The sequence below is a fragment of the Falco cherrug genome, chromosome 18, assembly GCF_023634085.1.
Source record: "Falco cherrug isolate bFalChe1 chromosome 18, bFalChe1.pri, whole genome shotgun sequence".
Lineage (NCBI taxonomy): Eukaryota > Metazoa > Chordata > Aves > Falconiformes > Falconidae > Falco > Falco cherrug.
Genome location: NC_073714.1, coordinates 7,311,471 through 7,327,358, shown reverse-complemented (window position 1 = coordinate 7,327,358; position 15,888 = coordinate 7,311,471). Strand labels below are relative to the sequence as shown.

General features: G+C 61.4%; 3 protein-coding genes across 14 annotated transcripts in view; all 3 read right to left on the bottom strand.

The window, feature by feature from the left end:
- Positions 1 to 917: 917 nt before the first annotated feature.
- LOC102050433 (cytosolic purine 5'-nucleotidase-like) lies at positions 918 to 6,260 on the bottom strand. 5 transcript variants are annotated; one of them, XM_055696016.1, is made up of 18 exons: positions 6,157 to 6,260; positions 4,762 to 4,835; positions 4,519 to 4,636; positions 4,343 to 4,438; positions 4,166 to 4,257; positions 4,020 to 4,077; positions 3,795 to 3,888; positions 3,590 to 3,643; positions 3,393 to 3,476; positions 3,220 to 3,261; positions 3,023 to 3,130; positions 2,800 to 2,866; positions 2,553 to 2,723; positions 2,300 to 2,351; positions 2,123 to 2,183; positions 1,839 to 2,015; positions 1,595 to 1,696; positions 918 to 1,493 (listed from the first exon to the last, which is right to left on the bottom strand). In XM_055696016.1, the coding sequence occupies exons 1-18, from the start codon at positions 6,243 to 6,245 to the stop codon at positions 1,431 to 1,433; spliced, it is 1,602 nt and encodes a 533-aa protein (XP_055551991.1). In that variant the 5' UTR covers positions 6,246 to 6,260; the 3' UTR covers positions 918 to 1,430. The 5 variants fall into 5 exon arrangements, with proteins under 5 accessions (XP_055551991.1, XP_055551993.1, XP_055551990.1 ...); XM_055696018.1 differs by having other exon boundaries at positions 6,187 to 6,260; XM_055696015.1 differs by lacking the exon at positions 6,157 to 6,260 and adding an exon at positions 5,281 to 5,422.
- Positions 6,261 to 6,900: 640 nt separating this feature from the next.
- On the bottom strand, positions 6,901 to 15,717 carry LOC129734196 (sodium-dependent phosphate transporter 1-like). The gene is made up of 11 exons (XM_055696397.1): positions 15,694 to 15,717; positions 14,841 to 15,564; positions 14,605 to 14,745; positions 14,431 to 14,516; positions 12,768 to 12,864; positions 10,933 to 11,052; positions 9,094 to 9,342; positions 8,448 to 8,997; positions 8,173 to 8,346; positions 7,768 to 7,852; positions 6,901 to 7,317 (listed from the first exon to the last, which is right to left on the bottom strand). Exons 1-11 carry the CDS (start codon positions 15,715 to 15,717, stop codon positions 7,066 to 7,068), a joined length of 2,502 nt encoding a protein of 833 aa, XP_055552372.1. The 3' UTR covers positions 6,901 to 7,065.
- Positions 15,636 to 15,888, bottom strand: part of LOC102050142 (2-oxoglutarate dehydrogenase complex component E1) — a 36,410-nt gene continuing 36,157 nt past the window's right edge. For all 8 annotated transcript variants that reach the window (XM_055695993.1, XM_055695994.1, XM_055695996.1 and 5 more), the window contains one exon: positions 15,636 to 15,863. In XM_055695993.1, the coding sequence (XP_055551968.1) occupies positions 15,743 to 15,863 (121 nt within the window). In that variant the 3' untranslated portion in view covers positions 15,636 to 15,742. The remainder of the gene's footprint in view (positions 15,864 to 15,888) is intronic.

The window sequence follows — 15,888 nt, the reverse complement described above, 5'->3', positions numbered from 1 at the left end:
TTGGCTCCCTCTGCTGTGATGCACACACCTGATTTTCCCGCTACAGGATAATGGCAGTCAGACTGCAATGCTCCAGGTACCTTCTGGTGTCTTGGAAATAACGTCCTGAAGGATTCACTGCAGAACTGTGTTGTGCCCTACTGGACACCGCATGGATGCTCTCCACCGAGAGGCATGCACGGACCCAGTGTCTTGAGTCATGCAGCAGCGCTAGCTATGCCAGACTGGTGAGGGGCTGGGGTACCTGAGGGACTGCAGCAGCTTCCACACAGGCTGCTGAAGGCAGCACATGCAAGGGGTGCAGAGGTCCTTGGGATGCAGCAGGCCAGGCTCCCAGACCCCTGGGCATGCCTGGGGGTCCAGGATGGGGCAGCTGAGCCTCATTGGTGCACATGTGGCCCCCACAGCAGCACCCACCCCCACACCCCTACCTCCCAAGAGCTGTCCTTGCACCAGGGGCACAAGGCACCTGGTGCAGGGCTGGTTGCTGGGGGTTGGCACAGTTTCCCTGCTGTGAGGAAGAAAGTGGTATGGATGCCGGGAAGGGTGGAGGCAACCTTCCTGTCCTCAGCAAGCAACGGCCCTGTCCTCATCCCACCCTTTTGCTGCCTCCTAACACAGCCACCACCACTGTTGGCTCAGCATCTTTACTGAGGAAACTGTGATGCTGGAAGAAGTCTTGGAGCAGTATCTGGAAGACCTGGTGCAGGTCTGGCTGCAGTCTGGGGAACAGGGCCAGGCCCCCTCCTCTGGGGTGCAGAACAGTGCTGGCAGGAGGGGGGTGGCCTGGGACTGCCAGGGACTTGCAACTGTCCCAGCTGCTGGCCGAGGATCTGGGAACTGCCCTTTGTCCCCACCTCTCAGGCTCAGGGGCAAAGGTGTTTTCATTTAAAATAACCGATTCTGTGTCTCTGTGGTGCCAGAAGTTTGAATGTCTTTTATAAAGAGAAAAGGGTAGAAAACAGAAGTGGGCAACAGCCGGCAAAAAGGATTCCCAGGGAGCAGCAGTCACCTCCAGAGTCCTCCTACACTTCAGCAACACCCCCCCACCTCTGCCCAAAGCTGGACCACGGCACCCGGGGCAGGAGCTGCTGCAGCCGCTGAGCGGAGCAGAGGATTTCCAGTGGTACACGTGTTGCTGTTTCTCCCCAGTGCTGGGCCACCCTCAGCTGGCAGCCAGCTGACTGGGAGAAGCAGCTGGTGCTGGGGGGCCCATGAGTGAAAGTGGGGGCACCGGGCAGCCTGTGGGCTCTGTGGGGCCCCTCTCCCGGCACAGCAGGGAGAAGGGCACCATTACATGGAGAGAGGCGTGATGTGGGTGGTGGCTGACCACAGGTGGCTTCGGTCAGCCAGCTGGTGGCACAAGTGTCCTGGGGCCACTGAATGTCCTTCTGGGGGCCAGCTTGGCTGCTGTTGGCACTGGGGTAGGCTCAGGCTTCTCCATCATCTTCCTCCTCTCCGCTGGAGTCCTGTGGGACCCCAGCAACCTGAGACTGAGATGGGGGCGGCTGAACGGGCACATGGCCCCACCAGCACTGGGGGGTTGGTGCTGGCACTTCCATGCCTTTCTGCTCCTCTGTCCCCTGCCACCCACCTGCTGGCCAGAATGGCCATGCTGGGCCAGCCAGGGTGCAAGGGCTGTGCCACCTTCTCCAGTATCCAAGCGGCTGTGCTCCACTGTTGACTCGTGTGCCATCTGCAGTAGGCAAAAGGCTTGCAGAGAGGGGCCATCACCAACCAGCTAAGTGGTTGGGTGCCCCCCAAACGCCACCATGAGCCCTGTACCCCCTTAGGCAGGGAGGGAAACTGAGGCACAGCAGGTGCTGGGAGGTGCATACCAGCACGGGGGGTGCCCGGAAGAGGTAGCTGAAGGGGTAGTAGAGGAAATTGATGAAGGAGGCGGCATACAGGTCCGCATAGCGCATCAGCTGGTTGGCAAAGAGTGTCTGGCGCGAGCCGCAGCGGAACAGGCTGCCCATCTTCCCGTAGCACATGTCCATCTCGTGTGTGACTTTCTGTGGGTGCAGCAGGGTGGTCAGGGCACCCAACACTCCCCAGGGGGAGATCAAGGGGTGGGGGAGGCTGAGCTGTGTGCGAGCTGGGACGCTGACCCAGGCATCACCTGGATCCGACGCTTGATGGAGCTGATGTCTGGGCGCTCACTACTGCCACTATCCAAGTGCCTGGAGTGGGAGAGACCCGGCTGAGGGCTCGCCTGGAGGGTCCCCCACGGGTGCCTGCATGCCTGCACACACCCGCACCCCAGCTAGTGCCTCCTGCCCACCCCATGCCCACTCACTGGTACAGCTCTGCCAGGAAGAGGTCCAGGCTCCGCAGCTCCTCAAACAGCTCTGCAAGGGCAACGGGGCCAGCTCAGTGTGGGCAATGTCCTCCACTGCCCAGCACAACCAACACTGGGTGTCAGGGCACACCCCACTGGGGCTGGTTTTGCCACCAAGGCCAGGTAGGAGGCTCCAGGCCATCTCCCCCAGCTGGGCTCAGCTGCATTCCTGGCTGGGCAGGGTCCATGTCCCTGGCTGGGCACTGCTCACCGCTCTTCTCGGTCCAGACCTGCAGCTCGCGGGCCAGCTCGGGCACCACCAGGAAGGTGCGCCAGCCCTGACGCTTCTTGGACTTGAGGATGTCCCCAAAGATGTGGTCCCCCATGTAGAGGATGTCTTTGCCCTTCACACCCAGCAGGTCACACACCACGTCTGAGGAGCCTGCAACAGCCAGATGTCACCACGATGGCACAGGCATGTCCCCCATGCTGCCCATGGAGCCCAGCCAGCCGCTCACCACCAGAATAGACAGCACAGTGCTGGAGCGGGCCGGTGTACGTCCCGATGCGCAGCTTCCCCGTGTCCTGCAAGACAAGAGGACTGGGGGGGTACCATTACCTGTGCCTGCCTGGTGCCCACCCAACAGTGAATCCCCCCCTGCTGTGCCCACAGGAGCTCCTGCAGTGCCCAGCTGGTGCCCACTGCCCCAGCCAGCCCTGTGGCAGTGGAGGGGCTCCCACCGTGTTGACTTGGCGCAGGACGGTGCCCTCCGCAAAGAAGAGCGGCTTGCGAGTGTCCACCACAATGAGGTCAAAATAGGATCGCCAGGGGCGCTGCGGGGTCTCAGCCTGCCAAGTGTTGGGGTGGGGGGTGTCAGCGAGGGGCTGCCAATGGCACCCTGAACCCCCAACTCAGCCCACAGCAGCAACAGGCTCACCTTGTCGCCATCACTGAAGTCGAACAGGTAGGACATGATGGCCTGCAAGGACACCCAACATCACTGCCACCGGCCCCAGGGAGGGCAGACCCCTGCCTGTGCTTGGCACCCCCTGCCCCAGGGCAGGCTGGACCTTGGGGTGGGGGGGACAAACACAGACACCCTCTACTCACGTCGGTGTAGTTGTAGTCGCTGTTGGTGGCCAGAAAGACCTTTCCCACCTCCTTCATGCGGCTCAGCAGCAGCGGCACGCGGGGCTGGCAGGGGGCAAGTCAGTCAGGGGCCAGGGGGGGATGGTGGGGTGGTGGGCACAGGGACTCGGCTGAGGGACCAGAATGGGGAGGGGTCCACAGGGTCCACAAATACTCACGTCCTTCACCACGTATTTCTCCAGGTTCTCCAGTGTCTTCTCCTTCAGGCAGCCCTGCAGAGGGGACAGGTGGGTCCAGCCAAAGCGTCCTTGAGGTGGTGGGTAGGGGGGCATCCCCAGCACTCTCAGCATCACACACACAGACGCGCACACCCCACTCCCCCACCCCACCCCCAGCAAACTGCCCCCAGCCGACCGCACCCACCGAGAGGTGGACATGGTCCATGGCCTCACGCACATCCTGGAACATGCTGCGGAAGGACATGAAGAGGTTCCCATGCTTGTAGCCAGTGTCGCAGCTGCAACAGTGAAGAAAAGGGTTGTGGGGTGTGGGTGTGGGGCTGCGTGGGTGCGAATGGGCTGCCCTGCCAAGGGGAAACCCCGCCACACCCCCACAGATCCAAGCCCCCATCCCCCAACTCTGCCTTACTTCACATATCTGGAGCAGTTGGTGAAGAAGTCCACAAGACAGGCATAGAGGTGGGCCTCTGCCAGGGAGGGGACTGTGAGATGGGACACAGGGGGGTGGCACCCCACAATGGGGAGGGGGCAATGGGAGAGGAATTTCTCACTCACCTGTGAGGTTGAAGAGCGTGTTGAGGATGTGGAAGCGCTTCATGTCATCCCGCTGGATGAACTTGTTGGGGTAATAGTGCAGGATTTCAGCCCTGGGGAGGGAACACAGAGCTGCACCCCACACCGAGGGTCCTGCCCGTCCCTCCCCAGCCCTCAGAGTGGGGGTCCCAGACTCACCCCTTGAGGAAGCGGAAGCCATGGGCACAGACCAGCAGGTTCCCGTGGGAGTCCACCTTCAGCAGGTTCCCGTACAGGGCATCGAATACCAGCCCCCTGCACCGCACACCCCATCAGCAGGTGGGGGTCCCACCAACACCCTCACCCTGTGCTCCCCCCTCACTCAAAAAACTTACCGGGTGGGGAAGGTGGGGTCGTACTTGTAGGCGAGGATCTCATGGGGGTACCCAATGGAGACGAGGTGCTCCAGCAGCAGGGTGAAGGCAAGCTCCTCGTAGTCAGGGGACTTGTACACTGCACAAGGACACAAGTACACAAGTACAGGCACAGGGGGTGGTGTGGGCAGGGGCTGGGGTGTCCCACCAACACCCACCCCCACGCCCCCCCCCCCCAGAAAAAACCAAACCAACAAAACGCACTTGCCAAGGTGTAGTCCATGTCAAAGCCGAAGCACTTGATCTTCTCCAGCGCCAGGCTCCGGTTGACGAAAATCCTGGAGGTGACCAGGGCAGGGGGTGGTTATGGGGTGAGGGGGTGACTAGGGCTGAAGGGGGGGTACAGAGGAAGGGACAGGTCCCTGTCCCCCCATGCCCCGTCCCTGGCCAGCAGCCCTGGGAGGGGGGGGGCGCGCCTGCCCTGGCCCAGGGGCCCCACAACGAGTTATTGGAGCAGAAAAATGGGCTTTTGAGCTGGAAATGGAGCCGGGTGTGGGCACACGGCAGGGAAGGGGGATGGTGGGCCCCCTCTTTTGGCCTGCCCCCCCGGCGTATCTACATGGGGGGTCCCTCCCCAGGGCCTCTCCTCCACTCCCCCAAGGGTCCTCCCTCGTACCTGCAACCCTGGAGTCCTTCCCTCACGTCCTGCCCCCTCCCCAAAGCGCCCCCCTTCCCCCACAGCTCCAGCTCCTGCTGCCCCCGCCCCAGCGCCCCGGGCCCCACCGGTGCTGGCAGTCCCTCCGCAGCGCACGCGTGTCGCCCGGGGCCGGCCCCGGGCCGAGGGCCGCCGCCGGACCCTGCTCCCCCTCGCTGCCCATCGCCGCCGCCTCCGGCCGCCGCCACTTTAACGGGGCCCGGCGGGCCCGCCCCGGCCCGGCCTCCAGCCCCGGCCCGCCCCCCCCGGGCGCAGGGAGCGGGGCACCCGGGGGTGGTGACGCTCAGAACGGGGCAGTGTGTCCCCCTTGCGGACCCCCACATGGGGCAGCGGACCCCCAAAGGGGCTCCCCTCGGCCCGGCCCGTGCGCCCCCCCCGGCAGTGGCCCCCCCGCGGTGCCCGAGCCGCCCCCCCGGAGGAAGCGCCCTCCCACGGCCGCAGCCCCGACGGCGCCAGGAGCGGCCGCGGGCGCCCGGCCCGGAACCCCCGGGGCCGGTGTTTGCCCAGCGGGGCCGCGGGCAGCGCGGGGCCGCCGGCGGCGAATCATTAACCGGGGTCAAGGACCGGCCCCGCCGCCGCCCCGCCGGGCCCCCCGGGCGGGGGCTGCAGCCGGGGGGGGGGGCTGCGCCGCACCGGGGAGTGCAGCGCCAGCGGCCACCCGCCCCCAGCACCTCACGCCGAAGGGACAGGAGGGGGCACCCACGTCCCGTGGGAACAGCTCAATCCCGGGTGGAAACGCCGTCCCCTTCCCCGTGGGCCCTGCCGCAGGTCCCCGGCCCCGCAGGGCTCCGCGGGTCGGATCCCCACGCAGCTCCATGAGGCGCATCCCAAACCCCACAGGCACGTTCCCGAGTCCACACGTGCCCACAGGGCTCACCCCCACCCCCCACCCGCGGGGACCCCCGGGGTGCAGGCTACGCCCCGCCCGGGCCCGCTGCAATCACCTGCAGCTCTTGCAACACCCCGGTGCCGACCTGCTGACGTGGGTCCCCGCGGCCGGCCTTGGCCGAGCCCCCGGGACAGCAGGGAGCATCCCCGGGACACGGCAGGGTGGGGGGACACGGCAGGAGGAGCTGCTGCCCCAAGGCCCGGAGGGGGCATAGGGCTAGTGACAGGGTCAGGAGCTGTCCCCAGATGTGGGGCCCCGATAACCTCCCCCTCCCCCAGATGTGGGGCCCCGATAACCTCCCCCTCCCCCAGATGTGGGGCCCCGATAACCTCGCCCCCCCCCCCCCCCCCCCCCCCCCCCCCCCCCCGCTCGGGGCTGAGGCGCAGCCCGGGGCTGTTTACGGCCAACATGTGGGGCCGTTATCAGCAGCCGCAGCCCCGCTCCCTCCCAGGGTGTGGGTGCCAGAGGGCCAGGACACAGGCCATGGCACAACACACCACCCGACCCGGGGTCCCCCGCTCGCACCCCCCAGGCCCCGGGACCACAGGCAGCACTGGGGTACAAAGGAAATCTTTACTGAGTCCGAGGTAGCAGCGGGGGAGGGGCAGGGGCTGTCCCCCAGCGACCCCCGAGCAAGATGGTTGGGCAGCATCTGGTGTCTGCACTACAGCAATGGAGGCAAAGCCAAACAGCACGGACCACGGGGGGGACAGGAACGTCCCACAGCCCCCAAGCCCACCCCGGCTGGGCAAGGCCCAGCCCCAGTCCTTACACATGGAGGAGTCACTGCCAGAGGATCTTATTTTTGATGATTTTAATTAGGAAAAGTGGCCTCCCATAACTGCTAATCTAAAACTACAGCACAGCAAGGCAGGCACCCCAAGGGCAGGCACAGTGCTGCACGCCCCCCCTACAAACTTAGCGCCAAGACATTTAAAAAAAAGAAGATACTTCAGTGACAACACTATGCAGAACTGAGGGAGCTCCATGCCACGGTGGGACGAGCCTCCCCCACTCCTGGAGGGGAGGGTGGCAGCAGGGAAGCAGGAGCAGCGTGAGCCTTCAGGATCGCATACTTGAAGACAGCCATGATGGCAGCACTGATGAGACCCGAGATGGGGACAGTGACAAACCAGGCCATGAAGATGTTGCGGAAGAGGCGCCAGTCCACCGCCTTCCTGGAACGCAGCCAGCCCACCGAGACCACAGAGCCCACCTGCCCGAGAAGCCAGGGCACAGCTCAGCATTGCACTCTGCCTGCCACCCCCCAGCCCTTCCCAGGGTGCCAAAGGAAAGCCACAGCCATGGGGCCGGGGGTCTCGCTCCAGCCCTTGGGGACCCAGCAGACCCCAGGCAGAGCAAGCAGGGTGAGGAGCTGCCATCCCAGGGCAGCAGTGGGGACAGGGCACTGAGGCACCCAGGTTCTTATGGCCGCTCAGCAGAGCCCAGGGGTCCAAAGAGGTTTTACTACCTCATCGAGTGCCCCCTCACCCAGGGGCCTCCCCCAGCCCCGGGCAGCTGCTGCCACTCCACACTGGGAAGCAAATGGCAGAGCCAAAGGCCAGCTGGAAGCCCCATTTGGGACCTCCTCCACAGCTCAGCCTTATTAGCACCAGGATTTGGGGAAAGCAGGGCTTGCACAGAGCCAGTACCATCCCCCTCCTACCTTGCAGTGGGTTGTGCTGATAGGGAGGCCAACATTGGAGGCGATCACCACCGTCAGGGCAGATGCCAGCTCAATGCTGAAGCCACTGCAAAGAGAGAAAGTGCATGAGAACCTGGGCACCAGACACCCTGCGCTGCTCAGCCCAAGCCAGAGCTGGGACTGCTCTCCCCGGGCAGACCCTGCAGAGCTGAGTCAGCTCCTCACTTGGCTCTCCAGACCCCCAGCAGTCCCAGACTGATACCCCCCCCCGGCCCCGAGGGATGCAGGAAGGTGTTACAGGGCCACACGTAACCCAGCTCCACCACCCAAGCAATGAAACCCCCAACAGAACGGAGAGGGGCTCCAGGAGCAGGATGCAGCTCTAGGGCTGCCTGCAGCCTCCCCCCGCCCCAAGGCGGACCTTACCTCGATGGTGTGATGGGAGTCAGATCCTTCCCCATTGTCTGGATGACTCTCCTCCCCCAGACCCACAAGCCAATGCAAATCCCTGCACCTCCATAGAGCAGCAGCCAGATGGGAGTTGCCACTTCACCTGTCTGATAGACCAGGTAGAGTGCAACCAGGGGCCCTATGGCATTGCTGGAAGAGAAAGGAGAGCTGGTCTAGAAGGCCAGAGGCTTTGGGCAAGATGGGCACCAGCCCTAGTGCGCAACCCCGCCGCTCCTGCTGACTCAACTGACCTGACATCATTGCCACCATGAGCAAAGGAGCCAAAGCAGGCTGTGAGGATCTGCAGGAACTGGAAGAGGAGGGACACCTCAGGTCTGTCCTGGTCATGCCACTCTTCCAGGGAGCTCCTGCTGCCTTTGTGGTCACCGACTCCTGTCTCCACTTGGGCAGCGTTGAGATCCACATCAGCTGCCGGGTGGGCATCTGCCACTGCATTGCAGTAGCTGGTGTAGCTGTCCATGCGGACTCTCTTCTTGGTGTCCGCCATGGGCCAGGTCAGCTTCTCCATCTCCTCCACCTCCTTGGCCCGGAGGGAGTCCAGGGGCATGCCACAGATAGCCATGGTGTAGGAGGTGTAGCTGTTGTTGCGCCGCAGGGGCTTGTCCCCCGAGTCCCCCATGCAGTCCCCCATCTTGGCCAGGTGCAGTTTATGCAGCAGCTCCTTGTAGAGGCCAGAGTCCTTGTGCACGGTGTGGTACTGGTACTGCCCACTGGAGCTCATCTGGTGGCCCACGGCCTGGTTGAACTGGACGAGGTTGCCGTTGGGCAGCCGCATGGCTCCTGCCAAGGGGGACAGTGGGGGTTTAGCACCCAGGGGTACCTGGGGTGAGGGAAAACCACGCTGGCACCCTACGTCACCCCCCCACACCCGCTCACCGCTGTCAGTGCTGGTTTCCTTCAGGTCGAGGCTGGGAAGCCTCTCCTGCTCCGGGGCCTCCTCCAGGTCCCCCAGGTTGAAGGAGACTGTCCTCTCCTCCACCACTGCCCGGTGGGGTGCAGCTGACCCCACATCAGCAACGGGGCTCTTGGCATCACCCAGGGGCACCCGGGGCTCGTCGTGGTCCTCCTTGGGGCTGATGTTCTTCTCCATCAAGGGGCTTTCAGAAGGGCTTGATTTGATCTCACCTACAAAGGGAGGCAGCTGCCATCAAACCCCTTCCCGACACCAGGAACAAGCCCACACCCCTCACCACTCGGATTTATGCCAGCCAAATAAAATTCACAGCTTCGCCCCCATCCTGAACTTTGGAAACTGCTGGGCAGTCGCACCTTGTCCCAGGCACAACAGCCAAACAGTCACAGGCCAGCTCATCTCCTATTTTTAGGCCCTACCCACCCACACCGGGTGTGGTGAGCACCGTTATGGGGCTTTTATGCAGCAGAGGTTCCTCTTCAAGCCATGTTTGTCCCATCTCCATTCCCGGCAGCCGTGGGATGCTCTGGACCCGCTTCGGGGCAGCTGCAGCCCTGAGGCTGATGGGAAGGTGCCCAGAAGAGCCCAGCTCCTCCACCAGCCCACGAGCCCCAGCCCGCTGGGAGGACTTGCCCGCCTGGGCTCCTCTCCAGCACCCACTGGTGGGTGACAAACCCAAACCGGAGCTGGTCCCCACCTCCCAAGGGCAGCCTGGTTTCCTGTCCCACTGGGAGAGCCAAGCCAGCAGCACCAAGCCCTGCATGCTGAGGCTGCTACACCCCCTCTACCAGGAAAAGCATGTTTTCTCCAGGTGAAAACATGAGATGAGGTCAGCTCCTTCAGACAACAACAAAAACCCACTTCCTTGTCACAAACATGACCATCTTCTACCCAGTTTGCTCACTGCAAGGGCCAGGCTGTGGCCTCCAGCCCCTCACCCTGGTATCAAGCCTCTGCAGAGCCCACATCCCCCTGCACCAGCGCCGCCCCACAGCAGAGCGGGGCTCTCCAGCAGGCAGGGGAGCCTGGCTGGCAGGCAGGCAGGAGTTAAGCCGAAGCTTGAACAGCTGGAAGATTGTCAAGGGCAGCCATAAAGCTGTTAGTCACACCCCAATTACACCAGTCTGACAAGGACACTGGTTATCCCCTCATCTCCAGTTCTGCAAGTGCCCCAGACTGCACACAAAATTTATATGCAAGACCACACACAGACTCCAGGAGAGCTGCCTGTACTTTTCAGGAGGCAGAGCTCGGGACTGCTCTTTTGGATGCCTTTCAATTTTTTTTATTTTTTTTTGGCTACAGGGAAAGGATTTCATCAGCTTACACAGCTTTAAACTTGTGATCTGCATCTGCCAGGCCAAAGACCGATCAGCAGGTATGCAGAGGATTAAAGGTTACACTGGTTAACAGGCTGGTTGTCTCCCGCCTTCTCTTCTTTCTCTATTCAGCAGTGAAATCAGGCTGTTCAATATTGCCTGCTGTCCGGTGCAGCCCAAGGAGAGGCTGCCTTGCTGAGGGATCAGCTGCCAGGCACCACTCAGCAGCACAACAACTACTTCAAGGGGTATTTTGGGGCCCCGGGGAGCCGCTTGACCAGCGGGGTAGGTGCATGCAGGTCCAGCTCAATGGGATGTGCTCCAGTGACTCGGAGTTTGCAGAGCAGCTTAAGCTCTAACTGAAGCTGAGGATCCCTGCTAGTAACAGCCCTGGGGCTAGTGAGATCTCCCACTGGGAAAGTAAGTTGGTTAGTTCAAGCACACCCTTCCCCAAGGGATCGCAAAAAGGGAGGCATTACTTACGTTCGATTTTCTTCTTCATTCTCGGACATACAAAGAACCAGACGACGAGAGCACAGACAACAGCACTCCCCACCGAAATTAGGAGGATACCCCACAGAGGAAGTTTGTCAAAGCCCAGCACTAGGAAATAAAACAACGGATCTTTGAAAACCTCCGGGCAAAAGCCTCCTTCACGCATGACTTTGCTCTTCCCGGCACGGGGACTCCATCACCTGCAACACCCCTGAGCTAATGTGCCTGCCAGGGAGAAATGCCACTGGAAAGCCAGCACTGGCCACAATGAAACCAAGCGCTTCACTTGCACAGAAGCCCCCCTCCCCCCTAGTTACAGTCTCCCCCACCCACAAGCTGGCCTTTCACATGGGCAGACACTTTCCCCTCCCTCCCGCAGCCAAACCAAATCAGGGACTGGTGCGTGCCCTGAGCAGAGACAGGAGACAACTCACAACCCTTGTCTCCTCTCTTGCTGCAATGTCAAAGAAAAAAACAACAAACCACGCAGCACGGCTGCTGCAGCAGCAGCACCACTTCCCCGTCAGGGAGAAGACATGCAGGACCTGGGCTGCTCCCACCAGAGACCCATTAACTCCTCCCGCTGCAGGGGGAGGATGGTTCTCCTGCTCCTGTGTCCCTAGGAACTTAAGCTCAAGTTTCAAGGCATTTGAGGTGTTACCTGACCCAGTTACAAGCATTCCCACATGCAGTGTGACTTTTAGCAGAGGCTCTGCATTATAGAGCCAGCCGCAGCCACACCCTGAAGCCCCCCCCCCCCCCCCACGGGACTATCAGGTGCTGTGACCGACCACTCAACTCCCTATTCCTGCTGCAGGCCATACCCGACTGCTCTTAACACACCACCAGCAACATCACAGCTACTCTAGCCACACATTTGGCTACTCGTTTACAGTGAGCCTGGCTCCCTGCAGGCTGCAAGCCCTGCATTTAAGCGGCACAGAGCTCCCCCAGCTCTCCTGCAGCACAGGGCTCAGGATAAACATGAATCCACCTTGGGGGTGGCCAAGTGATGAAGTGATCTTGGAGCAGCACCGCAGCAGCCTCACCTTCTCCCCCAGGCCGGGAAGCCAAGGAAGGGGAGGCTGACTTCCCTCCAGAACATTTTCCAGCCACTGTTTACAGAGGAAGCCCTGCAGAGCCAGGGCTGACTGCTCTCACCCCACCTCCGGCAGCTCCTCCACAACAGGAAACCGATGCTCAGACCAAAAGCGGCTCACACCAAGTCATCCCGACAGATGGAGGTTACGGAGCCTCCAGCTCCACAGGCAACGCCACCCTCCCCTGCCAAGCCCTCTCCTAGTCCTGCCCACGACATGTCCCCCTGCACAAGAGCCAAACAAGCATTTCAATTTGGCCTTTCAGACTGAAGTACGAACTCCTCTTATCAGTACAGGTGCCAGCTCTTCTTGCCAGGGATAGTGAGTTTATTCTGAGGGACAAAGTGAATCGGGAGGCACGGCCTCCATCCCTGCTCCTAGTCTTGCTAGTGGCAGCCCGAGGAGTCTCTTCAGCTGCAGCCGGGTACCTGAGCTTTAGCACAGGTGAGAGAAGGGAAGAGGAAGCCAAGTTATCTGCTAGTCCTGTGCAGTCTAAGGAGAAAGGTCTGGAGGGGTTTAGTTTGAGCAGGTCTCTTTGGCTGGGCAACTATCTAGCCCAGAACTCAGCGCACACTAGCCTGCAGCCTTCTGTAACTGGCACAGGCCAGCCACCTTCTAGGAGATTTCAGCCCTGTAAAGCAAAAAAGGGGTAAATCGTGCATTTAATGGAGGTTTTGTAAAGCACACAAAAGTTAAGGTTCAATTTTTCTGACAGGTACTTACAAGGTGCACCGGTGTACATGATGGAGAAGAGGTTGATCCCCACGGTACAGGCATAGAAGACTGGCAAAGCTCGCAAACCATTGGGAACAGGATCTGCCTGCAAAACAAGGATCAGTGCTGCAGAAAGCCAGACCTCGAGGGCTGTGCAGCTGTCGGAGCCACCAAAGCAACACCCCCTTCCCAAAAGGGGGTCTGCACCTTCAGTCAACTGCTGACAGCAGCTCAGACACCACGCTCCTGCAAGCTCTGCCAAAAGCCAAAGCTCCCAACAGCTTCTGGATAATAACCCACGGGGCTGGCACTGTCAGACCACCCCAGCAGCCTGGGGACAGAGAAGGTGGCAGAACACTAGGGATCCCATGAGGCTCCCCAGGGACCAAGAACAGGCACAGCCAAGTGTCCCACCACTCCAACGTGGAGCATCTCATCTGTGCCTGCAGCTAGGGGCTGCCTTGCTCCTGAACCCTTCCTAAGGCTCTCCAGCCTCTGGCTGCATTTAGGTTTTCTTTCAATTCCCCAGGCACTTTCAGACAAAATAGTCTGTCAGACAAAGCCTTTACCTCTTTCCAGCCGACTTGGACAAAATAGGAGTCCATTACTCACAAAGCAGCTTATCTGGCCACATACCTGCACAGAGAGGCCCTCACCCGAGCAGCAGGAGGACTTAATCTCCGCTGCTGCTGCCCAGCAATCAGGGTCTAGCATTGGTACAAACACACCAAGCCTTACCAAATGCCAAGCAGGACGGAGCAACCAAACTATTCAGCACCAGAATGAAGCATGACAGGGCCAGCCCAGCTTTGAAAAGCCAGTTACGCAAGGTTACTCTGACAGCAGTGACGCTAAACTGTTTTTAAGGGCTGCCAGGTAGAGAGAACAGCAGCGATAAGATCTGAACATCTCTGGAACCAGAAATAGTTAGATCTAGGATTTCAAATAATTGAAGTTAGCCTCAAACATACAGATGGAAATGCTGGAGCTCCTCTGTACAGCTGGCTGGGTACCCCTGCTCTGTGCTAGCAGCATCCTGTGCTCCACGGTAGTCATCATCATCTCAGAAGGATGAGGCTTAACACCGCCACCTCCATTTCAAGCAGCTTTGGGTGCCCGATACCTCTTCCTGGGCTTTCGGACACTCCCAACAGTGGGAGCGTGTTCCTGGAGCCAGCCCAGGTGCCTCTCACTGTACCTGGGGCCCCAGATGGGAGGAAAGGACAGTCTGCGCAGCACCGGGGACAGTCCTGGCCCTCCTGGTTTAAATAAAGCCATCACTGTTGGTCATTACCTTCACCTGCAGCCTGACACATGAGGAGGTCCTGCCTTGCACCAGGACTTAGGAAAAGCCTGACAAGCAGGTCTGACCTTATCAGTTCTGGGCTACTTCCCGGCTTGGGAATTACAGCTGCTTCTGCCAAGGCCAGGCCCACATATTTTGGAGGAGGTGAAGTGCTGCCTCCTCACCTCCTGGGCTCCACATCTCATTTTCCCACCCCTTCAGCCCTTCCCAAAGGAGTCCTGAAGGGCTCACCCAACTGTCAACCCAAGGACGGATGTGCCTGGCAAAACCCTGGTGCATGGAAGCCACCCAACCACTGCAATGGGCAGACAAGGGAGCACCTGGGAGCCCCAAAAGCCATCAGAAAGCAGAGTGGGCAGCTCTTACCTTACGGAGGATGAACCTCCGGACAAGGAAGAAGAGGATGGCAGACATGATGCCTGAAAGGAGGGGCGAGACGAACCAGGACAACACTAGGAGAGAAGAGGCACAATCAGCATCCCACTGCTGGAAGGGGAAGCCCAGGGGGCACACGGAGGCCATCACATGAGCCGGGCTTACCGATCTTTAGCAGCTCGGACCACTTGACACCTTCTTGCCCTTTGGCCACCAGTGAAAAGCCAATGGTTGCTCCAACAATGCAGTGGGTACCTGAAATGGGGAGCCTCAAGAACGAAGCCACTAGCTGCCACACAGCAGATCCTGGAGCAGGAGGAGAAGCCTGGTAAGAAAGCCATCGCCGGGGCACCCTGGGGTACACTGCTCCCCCATCTTGCCCCCCCTCCCCCCCTCCTCACCAAACATGGCACTGATCGAACCCGCCATCAGCAGCTGCTGTGTGGAGTTGTACATCTCCACATCAATCAGTCCCTTCCGGATGGTCTCACTGACTTTGGCTCCCAGGAGGACGGAGCCCAGCGTCTCAAAGATGCTGGCGAGGATGCAGGCTTGCCGGAGGGTCACAACCCCCGAGCCCACTGCGACGGCACGGCCACCCACCTGCCTTGTGCCAGCAGCCGGTGCGAGTGCCACCCGCCCACCGTGACTCCCGGCCCCACGGCTGATGGGGAGCTGGGTGGCACCGGGGGGACCAAGGAGGCAGGAAGCGGCCCACAGCCAGCGCCCAGCGCCCCGCCCCCCCGCACCTCCACGGCAGATCACGGAGCCGAACGCCCCCTGAGCGGCTGCAGGGCCCCAGGCCGGGGCCCCAGTGCGGGCAGGGTGGGACAGCACGTCCCCGGCACGGCCGAACTGCCCTCGGCTGCCCTGGAAGCTGGGGCCGGTGGGGTGGGCATCACCCCCAGACTCGCCTTGGTCCCACGGTGGGGGCAGCCACCCCGTGTCACGCCCCTCCACGAGCAGCAGGGGCAAGTGCAACAGCCGACTGGGAGGGACTGGGAGATGGCCGGGCACATTGCACTGGTCACCCCCAGAGAGGAGCCCCAGGGAGCAGTCCCCCAGGGGACCAGGGGCACGAAGGGTCTCCCCCCCGCCACAGCAGGTGGGGGCAGCTCCCAGCCCCTCTCAGCTGCCAGGGCAGCTGCGCCAGCGCTGGCCCCAGCCCCCATGGACAAGGACTCCAGCTGCCAGTATAGGGTTGGACAAGGTCTGTAGTTACGGAGGGAAGGGGGAGGCGAGCGCGGGACAGACACGGACAGACACAGACGGGCGCATGCTGCTGCCGCCGCCGGGCTGGCACTTAGGCCAGGTCCTTGAAGGCGTCGAGGTTGAAGGCTGTGTCAAGGAGCCGCTGCAGCTCCGTCAGGTGGGTTTTCTTGTTGCCGGTGGCAGGGGCAGCCGCTGGCTCCCGCCCTGCATACCTATGGGGGAGAAGACAAGGGGTGA